Source organism: Ruditapes philippinarum, unplaced genomic scaffold (genome assembly GCF_026571515.1).
Source record: "Ruditapes philippinarum isolate M1 unplaced genomic scaffold, ASM2657151v2 ctg1165_1_1_1_1, whole genome shotgun sequence".
In the NCBI taxonomy this organism is placed as follows: Eukaryota; Metazoa; Mollusca; class Bivalvia; order Venerida; family Veneridae; genus Ruditapes; species Ruditapes philippinarum.
This window is the reverse complement of record NW_026866458.1, coordinates 67,474-84,756: the sequence shown is the minus strand read 5'-3', so window position 1 is coordinate 84,756 and position 17,283 is coordinate 67,474. Positions and strand designations below refer to the sequence as shown.

At 31.1% G+C, this 17,283-nt stretch overlaps 1 protein-coding gene across 1 annotated transcript in view; it reads left to right on the top strand.

Moving 5' to 3' along the window:
- Positions 1–17,283, top strand: part of LOC132732560 (E3 ubiquitin-protein ligase rnf213-alpha-like) — a gene marked incomplete at its 5' end in the record, with an annotated part of 76,693 nt that overhangs the window by 49,723 nt on the left and 9,687 nt on the right. The window contains 14 exons of the mRNA XM_060719041.1: positions 118–315; positions 966–1,059; positions 1,416–1,450; positions 2,507–2,607; positions 4,095–4,248; positions 4,511–4,685; positions 4,918–5,024; positions 5,669–5,726; positions 7,224–7,408; positions 7,553–7,682; positions 15,644–15,730; positions 16,055–16,247; positions 16,571–16,799; positions 17,006–17,080. Coding sequence (XP_060575024.1) covers positions 118–315; positions 966–1,059; positions 1,416–1,450; positions 2,507–2,607; positions 4,095–4,248; positions 4,511–4,685; positions 4,918–5,024; positions 5,669–5,726; positions 7,224–7,408; positions 7,553–7,682; positions 15,644–15,730; positions 16,055–16,247; positions 16,571–16,799; positions 17,006–17,080 — 1,821 coding nt within the window. The remainder of the gene's footprint in view (positions 1–117; positions 316–965; positions 1,060–1,415; positions 1,451–2,506; positions 2,608–4,094; positions 4,249–4,510; positions 4,686–4,917; positions 5,025–5,668; positions 5,727–7,223; positions 7,409–7,552; positions 7,683–15,643; positions 15,731–16,054; positions 16,248–16,570; positions 16,800–17,005; positions 17,081–17,283) is intronic.

The window sequence follows — 17,283 nt, the reverse complement described above, 5'->3', positions numbered from 1 at the left end:
TTGTTTATTATACTTTCTTTACTTTTGTATATAACAATATTTGCTACTACAATCTACATATTGACAATACCATTTTGATTGCATTTGTTAAATATTTAAAATTTCCTTTTTTATCAGCGTAAGGATCTCCCATTGAAAGTACTACAAAATGCACTTTTGCCAGAACAACTTAAAGTTGAAGAAAAGGTGGATGTGTCAACACAGGGAATACAATGTCTTCTAGTGCATTATTTGTCAATCCTAAACAAGCTTGATGGGAACAAGACGTTGCTGCAACCGTTTACATGTTTAATTGTTAATGCAGATTTGTACACGGTATATCATGCATTATTTTTATTTTCATACGCCTAAAAAATTTCGGCGTATATTCTTATGCACTTGGTCGTTCGTCGGTTTGCAGTTTTTGAGTCCAGTCCGAAGTTTATATACTCTGCATGTAGCAGCAATTTGTTAATTTCTACAAAAAACATATAATAATCCTGGCCATTACGCCAAACTTGGTCCTGGCCTGGGAGTCACTTGCTTTATATAGACTTAGGTATAGGAAAACACTCTCATCTTTTTGAGCTCTATGTTTGGCATATATCTTTGTAATAGTTTTATGAATACATAGTACATAGTGTAAAAATGTGTTCTTGATTGGGGCTCTTCCCAAAATGAAAGATTATTTCAAAATATCTTATGAATTATATATATATATATATATATATATATATATATATATATATATATATATATATATATATTATATATATATATATATATATATATATATATATATATATATATAATTCATATATATAAATGCGTATATATTACTGGAATATATTTATTGGTGTGTGTATATATATATTTTTCTTTTGACTATGATTGGTTGTGATGATAGAGGTAGCGTTATAAAATGTGCTGTAACATTAAAACACAGATGTCTTAGATACCAATAATGCTTTTTTACTTTCATCTAGGATGCACTTCTTCCAACAATGCCTCAGGATGACTTAGATGAAATAAGAGCATTGCTTTTGCACGATAACAAACAGGGAAGAATGACAATAATGAGTAAGCGTACAAGTGTTTGTTTAGTTAACATAAGAGCATTGATCAAATATGCTAGAATAATGCGTCTATAATTTTTCAATCATCCTTTACCTCCTATTGGATACAAATGTGCGTAAATCGAACGTGAAATAAACATTATGTGAACTTGCAAAGTTTGTAGTGTCTTTTAATTCCGATATATAAATAAGAATTCTTTTTGGAAATTTGTTTACAGCAACTTTCAACTTTGTATCACCACGGTTTTGAAAGATACAAAACAATGAGTTTTTAAAACGCTTCAAACATTTCCCAGCAAAATGTTCTTCAAAAGTATATATGAGGTTTATGAAATTTAATTTTTATTTTATACTTTCTAGAATGTCCAAATGGTCACGTCTATACAGTCAATAATGTAAGTCATATAAAAAGACTTTGCTTTTTTATCCCCCGCCAAAAAGACGGCGGGGGATAAAGAAATAATCTCCGTCCGTCCGTCCGACATTATCTCAAAAGTATTTGAGGTATCAACTTGAAACTTCATAGATGGACAGATTATATTGAGGAGGAGTGAAGTACACACGAATGATAACTCTACCATGCATACTTTTTCATTTTTTATTGCCCTTTGTTATTTTTCAAACTTAATTCTAATCCAGAGCATAACTCAAAAAGCCTTTGAGATATCAACATGAAACTTCATAGGTGGATAGATCTCACTCAGAAGGTATGCAGTGCACAAGGGTGATAACTCTACCATTCATTATTACTTAGTTATTGCCCTTTGTTATTTTTCATACTTAATTTTTCGAGATGTCTAAATTATACTTCATAGGTGGATTTATCTTATTGAAGAGGAAATTGTGGGGGTTTGCGTTCATTGAATGCCTCCTTTCATTGTTGATCTTTTTATATATATTCTCAGCTCCTCTTTCAGTTATGCTCATTGTGTCACAAATAAAACTTGGATCTTAAACACCAAATTAAAATGTTGCATATTTAAAAAATGTGTGGAAGTTCTTAAATATATATATCACTATCGGTGTGAAACTTCTATTTTGGGTATCACAGTAGTGCCATGTATTTCATGTAATAATTTTAGTGCAAAATCTCAATGAGTATATCTTATAATACTTTGTATGCAAGCCCGTGTGTGTTTTAACAATATTGTAACCATAATTTTGTTATCATTTGTGAGTATATAGGGATTATTGCATCGTTAGAACCTCAAGGTCAATGTGAAACTTCCATTCCAAAAGTAAAAAACATATTATGTTTATGTCCACTGTGTCTATTGCATAATGTCATTCAAAAGTAATATCACATAAACATTTTAATAGTATAAATATAAAATTAACTATTTTATCATGCAAAACAAAGCTTCAAACATTATTGTCACATATTTTTGTGTACCATGTCATTTAACTGAAGACAACATTTCAATTCTAATATTTTATCATATGCATTTCAGTGTGGTGTACCAATGGAAGCTCAAAAATGTTTAGATTGTGGAGTAGATATCGGCGGAAGCGGAGACCATACAGCGTTTGAATCTAATAAAAAGGACAATAAGTATGACTTTTCTGTAATTTTCGTGTATTTATGCTGTTTTAATGCTTTCAGGGGATCAGTTTTTTCCAGATATATATTTATTATTATTATCATCTGAGCATAAAGTGCTGATGTTTGTAGTTTGCCTTTAAAACATCTCTTCCTATTTGATCGTACTTCGCATGAGTTGGGTAATCTTCTACAGCAGCTATATAAATTATATAAAAGTGTCAAGGGTAAAAAATGGGACCTCTCTGGGTTTCAACAAGTCTCCTTGTCGATTTCTTATACTTGGTTATTCACTTATGCCCTTGTGCCCTCTCCAGTTTTGATTAGTTTCCTGTTGGTTCCTTGCTTGTGGTTTTATGTTGCTGGATTTTGTCACCTTTTCTTGTTAATCTTAAAGATTGTTTTCATATTAACTACCAAAACAATAAGTTCCCATGGAGTCTAATAGCATAATTATTTTAGTTTACCCAGGGTCAAAACTGGCTCAGCCCTGGGGTCATGTGTGTGTCTTATTTATAGAATAACACATTTAAATGTTTTTCGTTATCTTGTGCTTAAATATTTTACATGTTGTATTGCCTAGTGGGCACTTACCTGTATGGCAAACATACTATAAAGATGATGTCTAGCCTTAGTGTATAAATGGGAAAAACAAGAATAAATGTCAACAAGGCAAATGCAACGTTCACATGACGCAGTTTAATCTCTGTTGTGTCTCGAGGTCATAGATATTTGACAATAAAACACTACCTAAAAGAGTTCTTTGAAACTAAATTCATGAATCATGTTCCTTGCCTCGTAGTGTCTGAGATTTAAGATATGGATTCAAGATATGGGTATTGTACAGTTGATAATAATTATCATCTTGATCCTTTTTTGACCTGGTTATTTTTGTATTCGTTTTGTTTTCCGTCTGCTTCATCCAACAAAATGTTGTGTTTGTGTGATTTTTTTTATTTTTATATACTATTTAATTCTAACAAAATACGATCAATTTATTTCAAAACTTATAAACCAATGAAAATAAAACTGCTTAGTGAACACGGGGCCAGGTGTTAAATATTGCCTAGCTCAATTGTGAACAATATAAGGAGAAGCTCTCCAGTTTCTGAACAATATGTTCAGTGTTCAAGAGACACTAATGATTTTCTTGAGCAAGAAATTTAATCTATGTTGATTTACTTCATCTAGGTGTAAGTAGGATTTTAAGGGTAACGCCCCTTTTGAATTGCACCAGATTTGAATATCTAGGATGTCGGTTTAATGTATATCTTATCTGTGATTTTACTTTTCTTATATATTCTTTTGTTTTAATGACATGATTTTATTTTTATTTACATATGTGATAATAATGATTTTATGGAAACATTTCGGTGCAAAGCGCAATGTATGAGTATATTGAATGTCTACTTTCATGTATCTATAACGCAAAATATATCTTGTTGCAATGAATTATTCTATATGTTTTCTTAAAAGGTAATTATTCTTTCATTTAATAGCATTGATGAAACAAAACCAGGACATGTTTTAGGACCTCCTGAGAAACGTGAAAAAAAAGCTTCTTCAGAACGAGAGTTAGAACCTAATTTCCTTGCGTGTGTCCGACTTCTTCTTCACATGTCACTTTATCTAGGATCAGCCAATAACCAAGAGGTACGTTAAATAAACCGACGCTTACGTTTTATTTATATTATGAAAGACATATGTCATATGAAATTTAAACATTTGAAAACATTATATTAGAGATTTTATAAAATATTGTTCATTAAATGATGAATATGATACAATGTATAAAGTAAAATTTGTGAATGATTTGATAATAGCAACATTAAGTCAATATGCCAATTTCAAATTTAGATATGCATTAAATAGATGTTAAAGCAAATACGTTAAATTTGAAATAATTTAAATAAAGGCCATCTGCCGCATGATTCAACCTGAAATTTGCAAAGATGATGTTTCAACATTTTTATGGAACCATATCAAAGTTGACATAGAGATCTTAGAAAATTGCACCGGAAAGAGTATGGATGACGTGCTTCTATTGTTGCATGTTCTTATTGGTAACATAATGGAGACTCATATCAAAGGTAAAAACCGTTTGTAACAAGTAGATTTAGAAAAAATGAAAACATTTTTATTAAAAAACTTTGGATATTTAATATTAATGAGCATACTTTAAGGTTGAAAAGATTTAAGGTACAATAAATGATGGAAGAATGAATGATTTTAAGTAGTAATGAGAAGTAAATTAATTGTTCCTGTTCTAAAGAACATTACAAAATATTTGGTTGTAAACAATGGAAATTTATTAATTTTAAGGTGATGGTGTAACAGCAGATGGCAAGATCCTTCAACTTAAAACAAAAAGCGACCGGAAAAATTGGGAAATCAAGTTTGTAAAAACGTATTTGCAAGGGACTTTAAATGTAATTTAATCAACCTTTATTGAATTACTAATACATATATCGAGTATAAAATGCCTTCCAAAATTTCAATTAAGAATTCCATCATGATTGTCTATTCAATAACGGTTTGAACTAAATCTAAACTTTGAATGTTACTTGAAGCAATAATGTCCAGTTTGCAACTTTTTGAACAAAAGATGAACAGCATTAGAAATGACTTGTTAATGATTCGAAATAGTTAAAGTTTCGTTTGAATAAAATGGTTTTACTAATATTTTACCCTGTTTTAGTTTCTGTAAAGCTTATCCTTAGCATTTCCCCTTCAAATCTTCAACAGCCAAATAATTATCTATCGTTTCCGTCGTCATTGACTAATTAAATAAACATAGACCAATATGGTCTTACTGAAAGTGTTAACAAGTCACTAAAAATGCTCGTATGAAAATGCTTAAGCTATACGAAAACATTTTATTTTTACAACGATAAGATTTTCTCTTATTTTTCAACTCCTATGTAAATGTTACTTGGAGCTGCATTACAGACGTTACACTTTCAAAATTGACTGACTAATTGTTTATGGACTTTAAATTGTAATATAAACTATTCAAGTTTTCTAAAATTCTTGTACAATACACAAGGTGATATGTATACCATTTTATCTACAGCAAATAGACGATAAACTTAATGTATGGAATAAGAAATTGGCTGCTGATAACCGTCTAGGTAAAATAACTTTCATATTGTCTACTCCTTATTCATCCTGTTCATAACAAACATTGATATTGCATACGTCATTGCATGAGCTTTGATAAATTGATGTCATTTATAAAAACAATTATTTGTAGAAATATTATTATTCTTTACTCCCGGTAGGAAATAAGTAAAAGTGTTACTACATGGCCATGAAAACGAACTAATCACATATCACTACATTATTTAATATTACAACTACTTTGTTTGTACCTGTTTGTTTGTTCAGTGTCTGTACTAGCTTTTCGCCATTTGTGTTCATTTCCTTTTTGTGTCGCCTTGAAAAAGGCGACGTATAGGGGTTACTCTTGTCGGCGGTGTCGGCGTCGTTGTCGGCAACGGCGCCCCCTTAAGCTTGTCCGGAGCATAAGTCAGTCATTAATATCGGAATAACTTCAAGCTTGGTATGCATGCTTCTTATAATGACCCGAAGTGCAGTGCATAAGAACCGGTCTTAATTTTTGAGTTATTGCCCTTTTTTAATTTTCATACTTTATTTTTGTCCGGGCCATTTCTCCTAAAATATAAATTAAAAAAGCTATGGTCTTTAAACTTCATAGGATGATAGATCTCATTAAGAAAAATGGCAGTGTTCAAGAACCGGTACTCTGCACTTCTTATTTTTGAGTTATTACCCTTTATTAATTTTCATACTTTATTTTTGTCTAGGCGATTTCTCCTAAATTATAAAAGCTATAGACAAGAAAGTTCATAGGATGATGGATCTTATTGATAAGAAGTGCAGTGCACAGAAACTGCTGATCTACACTTCTTATTTTTTGATTTGTTGCCCTTTTGTCCTGGCCATTACTCCTAAACTATATGGTTCACAAGGCGACACATCCGACTCGCGGAGTTCTAGTTTATAATATGTATAATAAAGCAAAAATGTCTGTCACGTAAGCGTTAAATGTTTTTACATAGGTTGTGAAATAGCTTTATCACTTTATTACTTTATCACAAAGTAACTTTGACCGCCTCCGTGGTCGAGGGGTTAGAGTCGATGACTTCTAATCCAGTTACCTCTCTGGCGTTGGTTCGATCCACGGGAGATGCTTTGGTAGTTTAGCACGGAGGAAGGTAGTCTAGTACTGGTGTAACTCTCCAGGAACAATGGTTAGGAAACTACCCGCCTATATGACTGAAATACTATTGGGAAAAGGCGTGAAATGAAACAAACAAACAAACAACATAGTTACTTAAAGAAACCCCGTGCTTGTAATCGTCTTTGACTCGAACAGAGATATCGAAATACTTTATAGCAGAGTAATGATCAACAAATATCTTTCACGTAACGTTTACGGAACACAGTCTGCATAACATACTATCGCACAGAGAATCTGCACGGCCAACATACATCAAAGGGGCTACGATTGGAATGGATAGGAAAGTAAAATTAATAATATTACAACCACAACAAAAACTTTAAAACATTAAGATTCATTCATATATTCCAAACTGTAATTGTAGGAGGAAATCCACTTCTATGTCTGATGTATGAAACAGATAATATGCAAGATGAATCTGAAAATCACCAAAGGCTTCACGAAGTTTCTCGCGCTTGGAGGTTTAGGACACCGGTTTCTTTGGAACATTTGCGTAACGAATTAGCTGATGGAGATAAATACAAAAGTTTGCGGCTATTTTTGAATGAGGTAAACATTACAATTGAATTAAATTAGAAAGGATGATGCTTAATAAACAAATAATGGGTATTAATTTTTATGTTAAAAAGTATGTGCATACAATGTCCTTTCTGTTCTTAAGGGACTTTTTGTAATAATTATTATTTGTTTAAGGAACATCATCTTAGAGCATTGCGGTTTGTGCCAAACATACTACTGCTTCAACGTGCACTATTAAAGTCATTCCAAAGGAAACTTGACAGAAGTGAAGGCACAAAAATCACTTTAGAGGAGATAGTACATGGTAAAGCACCTCCTATAATTTTTTTTCATTTCATAATATCTTTAATTTATTGTTGAATCAATAAAATAAAATTTCCTAATCATAATTATTATTTGTTTAAAAAGCTTAAGAGTTATTGAATATTGTAGTGAATTGCATTCATTCAGTCTGACGTACCTTCTGTGAAAAAGTAGTGAATATGTTTAAAAACTCAGCTTAAAACTCGGTTTAGAGTATGTTCATGAGACTTAATAAAATTTACGACATATCACACGAACCCCGACCCTGGCACAATCCCCAGCACACAATACAGTAAAACTACATGGTAAGTCAATAAGTCAAGATTATTATATACATGAATGGCATTTAATTGTAAACATGTTTGGTTAAGTAAGAAATATTTATCGAATTAATAGAAATAACATGAAATGTATATGGTCTGATTAAAGTAAAATTTAACGTCAAACAAATTGCAATACAAGCTTTTTTTTACATTTTTAGTCTGTTATACACGTCATATAAAACAGGTAAAAACCCTAAAAAATCTAACCTTGGCAAACCAGTAAAAAAATCAATTCAAATTTTGCATTTGTTTCGAGTTTTTATATGGCTCTGCATGTACACCATACACAGAGATTTATACTGTAACCGGTGTCGAGGTAAACAAAAGTTATGAGGCCGCGCGATTTAAATATATCAAAATTAACACATTTACTACCTGAAGTTGGATTTAGAAGCTGTTGTGCAAAGTATGTATAAATGTTCATTATATTTACTTGTTTTTACAACTTTTAGCCTCGTACATGCCCAAATATCAAATACATTGAATGAATTGTAATGGGTTTTCGCGTGTATATAAATCAGCGTTTGTCGTTTAAAACAGTAAAGATTTTTCAATTTTCATGAGATATAAATAATCATTAGCCTGTATATTAACATTCCTTTTGATAATAAGATGTTTATGAAGTAGGAAAAATAAAAATAAACAAATTTAAGTTCATTCTGGGTAGCTTCAAAATGTAACTACGGAAGCGTATTTGGGTAAACAATGCACGAAATCTAGAATAAATTGTTAGTAATTTTAGAATCATAAATGCATGATATTTATTAACAGATTATTAGTTTTTGGTATAAAAATGTCATTATGTATGATACATACTAAGTTTTCATTTTAATAACATTTGGAAGATAAGAATTGAAAGGTAATACTGAGCGTGATACGAGTATATTATCTTTTTTTACATACTAGTGAGATGTCAGGGGAGTCAAAAAAGGATACAGAATTTACAATGATTTTGTAATTTCAAAATTGTGATTCCACAAAAGGGAGAAAAATTATTTTACAGTCACAGTAAGCAGTTCAAATTGTTGTTGAGCTCCATGGTATACCGTAACCAGAGATAAAGATAACATGCTATCTGTGCCTCTGGTTTAACTAAAGTGTGCTACAAACATTGCTGAGGAGCTATATTTGGTGTTAACTGTAGCTTTGCCAGTGGTAATAGATCCCCATTTTTGAGTGTTAAATTTGTTGTAAAATTTTACAAACACACGAGATAAGATAGTTTCGATGCAAACGTAATGAATCAGAGATGTTTGTGCTAATATGGATATCTGTATGTCCATCTACACCATCCGTCTTTCTATTTAAAAACATGTCTATCTGCCTTTCTATCGATAGTTCGGGTGCTTTTTTTGATAAGCCAAAAATGAAAGCCCTGTCATACCTACAACCATGTGACCACAGGGAAAATGCCTCCTTTTATTGCTATTTGTGAGCTATTTGTGTTTACTATGTTTTTTGTCCATGGGCCCGGATTTGATCATTTAATCCTTTCGATTTACAGCTAAAAATAAATCCGCATTCAAGAACTCCTTTCGATTTCTATATTGGTTTCCCCTTCGGTGATTCGCAACATGTCATATTAATGAATGAGAACCGTAAAGCAGTTCTGCTGTACATGAATTCGAAAGCTAAAAAATAGCTATAAATGTTCTGATTTTTGACACTTAGGTTATACATATGTTATTTCCCTTTTTTAGTAGTACATGAAATTATAATTTGTTACATTTTGAATTATATTTACACACAGCATATCAAGTATACTATTATTGATTGAATTTGTCAAAATAAAGAAGATTTCAGGCATAAAACTTTAAAAATTTTGCTTTTCGTAATTATTCTTAATTTATATTTATGAAATTAAATGTTTAATAATAACATGTTGATATATTGGTTGTTTTAAAGTAATTAATCTTTAGTATATAATGTAAAATTTCATTGGCATCATAGATACAGCATACCACTTTGTGCTTTAAAATTAATTCATGAAGGGTATGACTGGTGACCAGAGCTGCATTACCGGTACTGGTACTGCAGTACGTACTGCACCTTTTTTGCAAATACTGGTACTGATACTGAATTACTCTTTACAAAATTTTGCTAATACTGGTACTGCATTACTATCTTAAAACGTGGTACTGCTACTGCATTACTAGGCAGTACTTTTGGTTTTAATAAAAATAGCATCAATTCTTTTTCATAAAATAAAGCTGTAAATTACATTATTTTATTTTTGTGAAAAAGTAAGTTATCAAATCTTTAGATAATTTGCTGCCATACTCCTTCCAATGTTACATAGTACTCATCATAAAAAAAGCACCAAAGACTAAGTGAAAATTAAATTGAGATAAACAGACTCAGTAACTCTTTGCCCTAAAATAAAAATTATCCTTTTTAAAGTATTTTATTACTTTGTATTTACTAGTAAAAGAGCAAAATAATCACTAATTTATTGCTTCTATTCTAAATAATCCTATTTCAAGTGATATTGTTAGCACCATAAAAAGTTGTTATTTACTTTGGTATAAATTGAACAGAGGTGTGAAGGTGTGAAAGGCAACAAAAGACTGTTGTGTTTTAAATGAAAGATGATTGCATTGTATTACAGTTGACTGGTTACTAAACAATAAGATATGACATGAATATATGTTGTAAATATTGTTTGTAAAAAGTATGTTAAAACTATAAAGTTGTAAAAATGTTATAGTAAGTTATGATTTTATTTCTTTGCTGAATAATATTTGCAATTATTTGTTTGACACTGTATTTATTCAAACTGTGATGAATATAATAAAAGTAATGGTACTGATACTTAATTACTTCACCAAAAAATGTACTGGTACTGCAGTACTGAGCTAAAATCTAGTACTGGTACTGTTAATGGTACTGCATAATTTGCCAAATACTGGTACTGGTACTTAAGTACTACACCCTTAGTACTGATGCAGCTCTGCTGGTGACATGTCCGGGGTCCGTACTCGACAGCGAAACCTGCATTTTGTGGCCTTACGAGCGGATGGACCCTCGTTAAGTATAGGCTATAGATAAATAGCATCATTGATAACAACAGAAACTTTGATCTGCATTTTGAACATGAAGTGTAATGTTTTTATGAATGGTTTTAAAGCAATTCAACAAAAAAGTATATTGATCTCCCAATAAATCAATTAACAAAAGATGTTTTTATATATATCATCAATGTCAAATAGCTTTTATATCTTTGACTTGCACGAACATGATGTTAGTGAATTTCCTCATACTTGCCTAATATTCAGGTAACAGTTTTCTATTATATTAATAAATACTGTATCACCATGTAAGGCGTGTATAACAAACAAAATGGTCTTTTTGAAATTCATCCCATTTTTTTCATTCCAGCGTGTGTTCTACTTTCAGTATTACCATTTTCTTCTTAATTTGAAATGAAAAAAATGCATGTGATGTTTCTATATTATAATATTAGTCCCTTTTGTTACTATTTGTATATTTGTTACAATTATAATAATAAAAAAACAGACTTTGATATTTTTATCATCTTATGTTACTGACTACAGAAGTGACACAAACAGAACATAGTACAGTCATGTCACATAACATTTACAAGTCTTGTAAGTCTTGTTTGTATTTGTATTCAATGGAATTACTTTCCTTACCAGGTAGGCATCAGTGAAAGTATTTTTTATATTAAATATCTTTCCCCTCTTTTTAATTGTGGACAGTGCATAAGATAAGTATAATTATGCAAAAAATGGTTTACACAACATTCGAAAAAAATCTACTATAGTACTTAATCTGAATATAACATGACCTGTGCGACGGAATAATTTGGTAAGGTATCTTTAATTAGCGCATTTTATTTGCGCGGAGCTTCTCAATTGCTGCATTGCAGCAACATTTGTACTTGTTTAATTCTGTTTCTCTCGTCAATAATGATGTAAGTATATTTTATCTGGTAAAAAAGTGATCCCTCAGTTGCATTGAAAAGCAAATTTACATGAAAATTGCAGAGCCGGTTCGATTGAGTCTGTATATGACGGATAATGAAAAAGTGCAACATCCCTCATGCCCCCTTGCATCGGATTGAGCGGTACTAAATTCTCAACACTTAAAAGTGCTGGATTTAATGATCCCGAAAGACTATAGAATATAAAAACACTGAAGTGAAGTACGGGGCAACTTTTTACGGCTGCCACAAAGCACTTTACATCTGCTGTTGTGATGTATAAATATCTGGTAAATGAAGTTATCCCGCAGAGCAAATTTACTGAAAATTACGGACATGGTTTGATCATGAAAGCTGTATTTGACGTTGAACATACGTTTCGCTCTATAGTGCACCCAAATTTATGCATTTCTCTGAAGAGGTCTCCACTTTTTTGGTTAAATTTATTTCTTTATTTTCATATGATGAATAGTATTATTTTATAAGACCAGACAATGCTTTTTTTGTAATCTCTTTTTAATTCCATTTTAGATGACTGGATGTAAAGCCGAAATGATAGAAAAGAGTATTGTTATCATTACAAAGAAAATAGAAAACTGCAAGAGACCATAATATATGATTAGAAGTTCAGAAACAAGAAAAAATGTTGAACGTATATTTATTTAAGACAATAACTGTGTAAGTTGCAGAAAGAACATAAACTTCGTGGCGATGTTGTCAGGAAAGTTGAAACCTTCGACTTTCATGTTTAAATCAAGTCTTTAAGTCAAGTGCTAGGGGGCGTGGACGGTAGTTTGCACTTATCAGTACCGTCCATGAACAGGCTCAATCAAACCGAGCCTGCAACATTTCACAATTTTGCCGTGTTGAGCTTTCTTTAGGGATTCTGTTTATCACTATTTTTTTGTGTAAAACAAGACACTTTAAACGTGAAGTAAGGTCCTAGGAAGAATCAAAGGCGTATATGGCCTCCAGATAAATACGTTACCAACATTGTTGTAACAGTAACAGTAATTTTAAGACGTTCTTTTTATGAAAAATGCAAAAACACGACTTGCAAATCTAGTGAAAAGACCATCGAAAACAGCAGGCGAAAGCTTTTTAACCACTATGCAATACTTTGAAAGTTATTGAAAGGATGACATTTTTTTTAATGTGACTAGGTGTAGTCGAACTAATGAGCATTATGAGAGACATAGAGATGTGGAGATCACTTAAATATCTCTTTATATAATAAGGAAGAAAACATAAATAGGTTAAACAAGATGTGATGGCATTCAATTTCAAAGGTGAAATATTTTTTAAAGCAACCTAATTGATACATGACATAAAGTTGACATTTTGTACATATAAAATTCTAATTTTGAACCATTACTATATAACCATTACTATAGACATAACTACAGCTCATTTTCAGCATTTATTCTTCACTTACTTAAGTGTTGTGCAATATAGATCGTTGGAAAATGCTGGCGATGATAAATGAAGTTATTTCTACTAAATAATGTTAAAAGTGATAGTTTGCATAACCATTATTGGTGATATTTGGATGGATGAGACTTTGGTAACGTACAAATATGTTATATGACACAGCAAAAGACTAAATAACGAGTTACTTTCAGAAATTGAGTATATAATACCAGGTGCTGTGTTTGATCCTACGGATTTTAGGGAAAATAACTAAGTTTGTTCTCTTTATTTTCATAAATCTTTCAAAAATAGTTAACAAATGCTAGAATAACGTCAATGTAATTGATGTAACGTATGTTACATTTTGCTTTTAAATTGTCTTAAGTGATTATGTTTCTTTATTTATATAACCTTATGTAATATAAATATTATTTGAACCTCTTTTCAATTGCAAATATTAGGTATTTTTAAGATAAGGCAATTTGAATGTTTTGCATTATTATTATGAGTGGGTGGGGTAATAATCTTGTGTGTCACAAGTGAATAAATAATAAAAGAGGCCAAACCTGTTATTATTCATTGCAAATTCTATTTTTATGAACACCAAATACATGCTGGCTAAAAAACTACCAATCTATAACAGAGAAAGACAAGACAGTCGCCACAATTTAAACATATAACGATATTATATTACGATTTTTATCCCTGGACAGGTACTCTTTAACTACCTGCCATAAGTTTCCGAAGGTATATTTTTTTAGGGTTTTATTACAAGGTCCATGCATATATATTGATTGCAAAATACTAAAGAAAGCTTGTGTTGCATTTTGTTTGATGTCAAGCTACATATACTCATAACTTTTGTGGCCTAATAAAGTTTCTATAGAAGTGTTTTCAAAATGTAAAAAATAAAATATTAAATACATCTTATTACAGAAATAATGTATATTACAAACACAAGGTTTGAAAAATATAACTTTTAAGGTGCTTCTGAGGGATCACTCTTCTTCCAAATTTTTATACTTCACAACAGTAGATTCCAAGTGCCGTGTGGCAGCTGTGAAAGTTGCCCATACTGTTGTATTTTTTGGTCCTTCGGGATAATTGATTCCAGCACTTTAAAGTGTTCGAAGTTAAGAACCGCTCAAGCCAGCGCTAGGGGTGCGGGGAATGATGCACTTATCTATTTTCTTTCACTTACAAACTCAATCAAACCGAGTCTACAATCTTCATATAATAATAATATTTTTGTTGTCATTAATGCTTCCAGATTTTAATACTTCTCAACATCAAGTGTCAAGTGCTGTGTGGAAGCTGTATAACGTTGCTTCGTACTTCACTTCAGTGTTGTTTTATTTCTCTGGTCCTTGGGGATAATTGATTCCAGCACTTTAAAGTGTTGGAAATTAAATACTGCTCAAGCAAGCGCTGAGGGCGTGAGGGATAGTGCACCTATTTATTATCCTTCATGTACAAACTCAATCAAACCAAGTCTACAATTTTTCATGTAGTTTTGTTATGATTAATGCTTCCGGGTGATCAGTTTCTTCCAGATGTCTATACATTACAACAGCAAGTGTCAAGTGCTGTTTGGTAGTTGTAAAACGTCGAACCGTACTTCACGTCATTTTTGTTGTATTTTTCTGGTCCTTCAGGATCATTAATTTATTGATAGTAAATAAGTGTGCTGGTAAATGGTTACATATCATGGGATAAAAATGAACAACCATTTAATGTTTGTTAGCCTTAATGTGGCCTTTTACATGTCTATTTGAGCTTAACATGAGATGCTTGCATTAATGATGACAGGAAAACCACAATGTTTTAAGCAAATTTCTGAAAATAAAATGTTCATAATATATCTAGTGAGTATATTGTATTAACTATAAACCCTGTACATAAGTTATATAAATAACAGATGTCATAATTTTCTGCAGATGAATTACAGTCGTAACAGTTACCTATATAGGAACCACTATTAAATATTATTTTCTGAAACTTATTGTTTTGAGCATTGTTTAGTTTATATGGTCCGTTTTTGTGAACCCTTATCTACCTTTCTCATTTTACTTATGTAAGCGATATTTACCTACTTAATGACCCGTTGCTAATGTTGAGAGAACTTGTGGTCAGAGTTTTATACCATATTTTGTAACGTTTTTACATGTATGTAGATGTGTATATATGTTTCTTTTTTCTGCATTAAAATATGTTTAAATCATTCTATTTTATCATTTTTTGATGAGGAATGTTAAATTTAATATTTTCAACAATTTATTGATTAAGGCAAAACAGCTGGACCAGAAACAGAAAACATGGTAAAAGAGTTTATCCAGGCTTGGGATCTCGTAAGACTGTCATTAAAAAAGCACGGTGAATATATTGTATTTTGTTATCTCAATTAATAATATTTAAAAATCAAATATTGAATCTAGTTAGCCGAATTTTTAATCGTTTATACGTTTCATATTTATGTTAATTTAACGTATTTCATTTTAGTCCAAATTGTACTTAACATTTACATGACTTAAATATGCTGGATCAGTTTAGAAAATATTTGTTACAGGTTTTATCTTTTATAATGTCAATCTTGATTATTCTTTGTTTATTTAGATATTTGTAGATGGTCTCTGATTAAACAAATTATTGATACTATATAGACATAATTAACTTATACTTAACTGCGGTGTCTTTAAGTGTGTCCGACTGATACCGGAGGAGTTGTAGTGCCAGAGCATTTATGCAATATGCAAGTAACTGACAAAACACCAGTTTCAGTTTTGTTACCTTCGACGAAAGGACTTGGTCTTTGCTCCTTTGCTCTACTTGACTTTTTGCTTCGAAAAGTGCAGAATGGCTTTTTGGACAATTACTTAAGGGAGACAAAAAGGTGCCAAGTTATACACTTATCTTCTTTCATGTAAATTTAACAAATGATATACAAACCCTTGTGTAAAATACGACAACAACATATAAAATGCAAATAAAATATAAATACAATAAATGCTTGAACTTTGAAACGGGTTGTACACGTCTATTAGAGAGTAAAGTCAGGATAAGACATGTACTTAAAACTGTCAATATTTAAGTCTTTGTATGAAAAGTTTTATAAAATGATAATGATTAATGTAAAAAGATATGAACATTTACTAGAATGATGACAAGCATAATCTTGCAATACCAGTAAAAAATATAATTGACCTTATATTGCAGAAAATACAGCAGTTTCTTGTCTGTTAAACCAAAGGAACTTACATCAGCTCACCTTATTTGCTACGATCCACATCAGGATCTACTGTCACTGATACTAGCTAATTGCCAGTACTCGTTTGAAATGGGAAAAGGTACAACCGTCGAATACGATTTCAACGGCCTAGAGAGACAGATCATAGACAGGTTCCTACTATCAAAATCAAGAATTGATGTCGGACCGGTTCTTCAGGTATAGAAATCATTTCAGGAATATCTGACGTTAAAAAGAGAACATTGTCTAAGATTCCTAATAATACTAATGTTTTCTTGCTACATTATAACATTATCAACATATGGCTTGATTATCACGTTAGTGTGTAAATGATTTGCGTTGATTATATTAAGAACTCTCAAGTACACCATATCTAACAAATATTGCATCTATCTAACATCTAGATCGATATGATGGTATATCGGACAGAAGTTACCAATTCTAAAGTTTTCAAGGAATTAGCGGAGAAAATTAAACAGGTAGGATTTTCCTTATTCCAAAACAATATTGAGCAAAAATAATCAAAAGGGACAATACACTTGGATCTAGAAAATTGTGAAAATAAGTCATTTAACTGTATGTCGTACATCACCCAAATTCGAATGATATATTTTGATTTTCTTTAAAAAAAAACACTTACATGTTCCTGATGCACTATAAGCCTTTATATTAAGACTGCAGA